Source organism: Portunus trituberculatus, chromosome 10 (assembly GCF_017591435.1).
Source record: "Portunus trituberculatus isolate SZX2019 chromosome 10, ASM1759143v1, whole genome shotgun sequence".
Taxonomy (NCBI): domain Eukaryota; kingdom Metazoa; phylum Arthropoda; class Malacostraca; order Decapoda; family Portunidae; genus Portunus; species Portunus trituberculatus.
This window is the reverse complement of record NC_059264.1, coordinates 7,056,583-7,061,582: the sequence shown is the minus strand read 5'-3', so window position 1 is coordinate 7,061,582 and position 5,000 is coordinate 7,056,583. Positions and strand designations below refer to the sequence as shown.

Genomic DNA, 5,000 nt, shown 5'->3' with positions numbered 1-5,000 from the left:
AGGAACCACTACCGCCCTCGTTGCTCTTCGTTGCCGCCGCCGCCGGGCACCACCACCACCACCACCACCGCTTCCAATCTAGGGCGTCTTCACCGTCAGCGCCTCCCGTGTCTCCTCCACCCACTGCAGCGCGTATTGCCACCTCCACCTGTTCATTGGGAGGGTGGTGATGGTGATGGTGGAGAGAAATAAAATAAAGACGAAGGAAGGGGAAATAAGAGGGGAAGAAGAGAGCTGGAAAAACGGCGTGAATAAAGATAGGGAGGATGAATAGACGAAGAAAGAATAGGAACGTATGGAGAATAATACAGTAAAAAATAGAATAGGCTCTCAGATTATATCATCAGACAAAACAATAATGAAATAGACGAAAAGGAACTAAAAAGAAACAACAACAACAACACAAACCCCCTTCCCAACCACCCAATCCACCCAAGCACACACACACACACACACACACACACACACACACACACACACACACACACACACACACACACACACACACACACACACACACACACACACACACACCTGAAACAGCCGCCGCGTGAGAGAGAGAGCGACCTCTTGCACGGCCTCCGTCAGGTGATCCGCCGTGGCCTGCGCTGACGCCACTGCTGCAGAGGAAATGCTGGTCACGGCGGCGTCTAAGTACCCAAGTGAAGCCTTCCGCAGCTTCTCAAGGCCTCTGTTGGACTTATTGAGTGTCTCCCGCACCGCCCGGAACAGCCCCGCCTCTACTTCTGCCATTCGCTCCTCTACCTATACAGGAGAGAGAGAGAGAGAGAGAGAGAGAGAGAGAGAGAGAGAGAGAGAGAGAGATGACAGAGAATAAATAAGTTTTTTTTTTCTTACTACTAGTGAACTATACGTGTGAAAAAAAAAAAAAGGGATGAATGAAGGAGAAACTTTCAGAAGTGACGTGGGAAGTAGATTGGTTGTTTGGTTATAGGTGAGGTGTGTTAAGGTGAGGTGTTTGACAGAGACAGAGACAGAGAAAGCAAGGAGAGGTGAAGGAAAATAAAGGAAACATGTAACACAAGAGGTAAAGAACAGAGGGAGGGAAAGAGAGTAAAGTACATAGTATATTAAGTAAGAATCACACACACACACACACACACACACACACACACACACACACACACACACACACACACACACACACACACACACACACACACACACACACACCTGGTTGGCCTGGACGTGAAGACTAGTGGAGAGGTATATCCTGAGTCCCGCTAACTGTTCCTCCACCTGCACCAGCCTCTCTCCCACTGCCTCCCTCACCTGTGGGGAGAGAGAGAGAGAGAGAGAGAGAGAGAGAGAGAGTTTTCGATAATTTTCGTTACCTAAGAGAGGGAGTTTAGCTAAGGATAACGAAAATTGAAAAAATATATATAATAATGACAATAATAGTAATAGTAATAAGATCTATACTAATTGTCGATAGGCATAGTTGAAAGAGTTTGGCCAGGCAAAGTGCAAGCACGTAAGCACAGTTTTTGAGAACAGTAGGAGGGACCCCATCAGGTCCATAAACATTAAGAGGGCTTAGGCCAGAAAGGGCATGGAAAACATGCATCATTACGAAGAATTTTGATTGAAGACTTGAAATAGTCAGAGGAAGGAGTAGAGGGAGGGACAAGCTCAGAATCATCCAAGGTGGAGTTGTTAGCAAAGATTTGAGGAAAGAGTTCAGCTTTAGAGACAGAAGAGATAGTAGTGGTGCCATCAGGATGAAATAAAGGAGGGAAAGATGAAGAAGTGAAGTTATTTGAGATGTTTTTGGCTAGATGCCAGAAGTCACGAGGAGAGTTTGAGTTTGAAAGATTTTGACATTTCCTATTTATGAAAGAGTGTTTGGCAAGTTGAAGAACAGACTTGGCATGATTCCGGCAGAGATATAAAGTGCATGAGATTCAGGAGATGGAAGGCTCAAGTACCTTTTGTGGGCAACCTCTATCATGTATAGCACGAGAACAGGCTGAGTTAAACCAAGGTTTAGAAGGTTTAGGTTGAGAAAAGAATGAGGAATGTACGCCTCCATGCCAGATACTAACACCTCTGTTATGCGTTCAGCACAAAGAGATGGGTCTCTGACACGGAAGCAATAATCATTCCAGGGAAAATCAGCATAATACCTCCTCAGGTCCCCCCAACTGGCAGAGGCAAAACGCCAGAGGCACCTTCGCTTTGGGGAGAGGGATTGGAAAATAGGACAAGATACAGAAATGAGATTGTGATCGGAGGAGCCCAACGGAGATGAAAGGGTGACAGCATAAGCAGAAGGGTTAGAGGTGAGGAAGAGATCAAGAATGTTGGGCGTGTCTCCAAGACGGTCAGGAATACGAGTAGGGTGTTGCACCAGTTGCTCTAGGTCATGGAGGATAGCAAAGTTGAAGGCTAGTTCACCAGGGTGGTCAGTGAAGGAGAGGAAAGCCAAAGCTGGTGGTGAACATTGAAATCTCCAAGAATGGAAATCTCAGCGAAAGGGTAGAGGGACAGAATGTGCTCCACTTTAGAAGTTAAGTAGTCGAAGAAATTACTATAGTCAGAAGAGTTAGGGAGAGATAAACAGCACAGATGAATTTAGTTTGAGAGTGACTGTTTTGTCGTAGCCAGATGGTGGAAAACTCAGAAGATTCAAGAGCATGGGCACGAGAGCAAGTTAAGTTGTTGCGCACGTAAACGCAACATCCAGCTTTAGAAGGAAAATAAGAATAGAGAAAGTAGGAGGGAACAGAGAAGGGGCTACTGTCACTTGTCTCAGACAGCTGTGTTTCGGTGAGGAAAAGAGATGAGGTTTAGTAGAGGATAAATGGTGTTCCACAGATTGAAAAATTAGATCGAAGACCGCGAATGTTGCAGAAGTTAATGTAGAAAAAGTTGAGGGAGGTGTCAAGGCATTTTGGACATAAGTATGCAAAGTAGTAAAGTAAACCTATTATAAATAGTTATTTACTATAAATGATTATTATTTATTATAAATAACTATCAGATATAATTATTAATTATGAATAATAAAGTTAATCTGAATAACAATAAACATAAAAAAACTAGTATACAGTTTTAGAAAAGAAGAAATATGTATTTAAGTGTGTGGTAACCCAAAAGTCTTGTGACAGGCATACTTCAAGGCACAAGTCACTCAGTAACCCTGATGATTCGTCGACGTGTATATAGTACAAGTCAGTCGTCACTCACTGCCTGAGACTGTTTCTATGCAGCTTTGCCAGAATTCCGATAATTATCGCAAAATACGATAATTTGGCCTCCCATGCGACAGGCGATAGCACTCATGCGATAAGATAATGCAATAATTTTCCTAAAATATGTGATATGTTGGTTGTTGTTGTAGCATTTTAATTTAAACATTTGTATCCATGTTGACAACATTTTATAAAAGGGGTAATATGCTTAATGTGGCATGTTAAATTGGATAACAAGCTGAAAAGTTTGGGGACCACTGCTCTAATTCAATCCAGAATTAAATAGAGAAGTGTTTTGAAAGAGTGCAAGTCGTAGTCAACAAGAAGCACATTTGAAAGCAGTGTTGGTGAGGTGCAGCGCAGAAATGGTTCAGAATGTGGTCTATAAACATGAGGGTCTGTGGAGAGAGAGAGAGAGAGAGAGAGAGAGAGAGAGAGAGAGAGAGAGAGAGAGAGAGAGAGAGAGAGAGAGAGAGAGAGAGAGAGAGAGAGATGGGCGTCCTGACTTACCGCATCTTGGAGTTCTGTGGCGGTGATGGTGGTTGCGGTAGAAATGGTGGTGGTGTTGATAGCGCCTTGTCCCTGGTGGAGAGAGAGAGAAAGAGAGAGAGAGAGAGAGAGAGAGAGAGAGAGAGAGAGAGAGAGAGAGAGACTTTCAATTATTATTATTATTATTATTGTTATTATTATTATTATTATTATTATTATTATTATTATTATTATTATAATTATTATTATTATCGTTGTTATTATTATTATTATTATCGTTATTATTGTTATTATTATTATTGTTATTATTATTATTATTAATGATAATATTATTATAATTACTTTTAGTATTATTATCGTAATCATCACCATTACCATCACCGTCACCATTATTATCAATATATTTTTTTCATAAGTTCTTGTTTCTTGTTGTTCTCCACATTCTTCTTCATATTCTTTTTCATCTTCTTCTTCTGCTTATTATTATTATTATTATTATTATTATTATTATTATTATTATTATTATTATTATTAATGATATTATTATTATTATTATTATTATTATTATTATTATTATTAATAATGATATCATTATTATCATTATTATTATTATTATTATTATTATTATTATTATTATTATTATTATTATTATTATAATCCTTTTCTTCTTTTTCATCATCATCTTCCTCTTCTTCTTCTTCTTCTTCTTCTCCTCCTTCAGCTCCTTCCTCCTCTTCTTTTGTACATACCCAGGATTAGTAGAACAAGGCTAGAACATCCTTTCTCCCCCTCCTCCTCCTCCTACGTGAGACCGTGACCCGACCTACATTTTCTCTCCTTCCCTCCTTGTCTCTCTTTTTTTCTCTTCTCTTCATGAAAATATTGGGGAGGTGAGAGAAGAAGAGGAGGAGGAGGAGGAGGAGGAGGAAGATGTGTAGAGAAGGGAGAGGGAGAGGGAAAAAGCAAACTGGGAGGAGTATGAAGAAAAAGAGGGGAAGGAAGACATGGAGGTGGAGGAGGAGGAGGAGGAGGAGGAGGAGGAGGAGGAGGAGGAGGAGGAGGAGGAGAAGCAAATACAAAGGAATACAAAGGAAGACAAACAGCAACAGACCCTTAGGTCCTTACTAGGCTGTTTGTGAAAACTATCTACTAACTACCAGTGGTAGAAACAGGACAGCAAAGCAGAAGGCTCCTCCCACCTGCCCTCCCTCCAGCCGAGGCTGGCAGGAAAAAAAGCCGAAACCATGTGATATTAAAAAATCACATGGAATTTTAGTAGAGAGTGAAAAGGAAATG

At 41.0% G+C, this 5,000-nt stretch overlaps 1 protein-coding gene across 1 annotated transcript in view; it reads right to left on the bottom strand.

Annotated features, from left to right (window-relative positions):
- Window positions 1-5,000, bottom strand: part of LOC123501896 (apolipoprotein A-IV-like) — a 9,430-nt gene that overhangs the window by 1,606 nt on the left and 2,824 nt on the right. Inside the window, exons 2-5 of the mRNA XM_045250948.1 lie at window positions 3,726-3,797; window positions 1,195-1,293; window positions 535-765; window positions 1-148 (exon numbers count right to left, since the gene is read on the bottom strand). The exon at window positions 1-148 is cut by the window's left edge and continues 1,606 nt beyond it. Of these exons, the coding sequence (XP_045106883.1) occupies window positions 1-148; window positions 535-765; window positions 1,195-1,293; window positions 3,726-3,797 (550 nt within the window). The remainder of the gene's footprint in view (window positions 149-534; window positions 766-1,194; window positions 1,294-3,725; window positions 3,798-5,000) is intronic.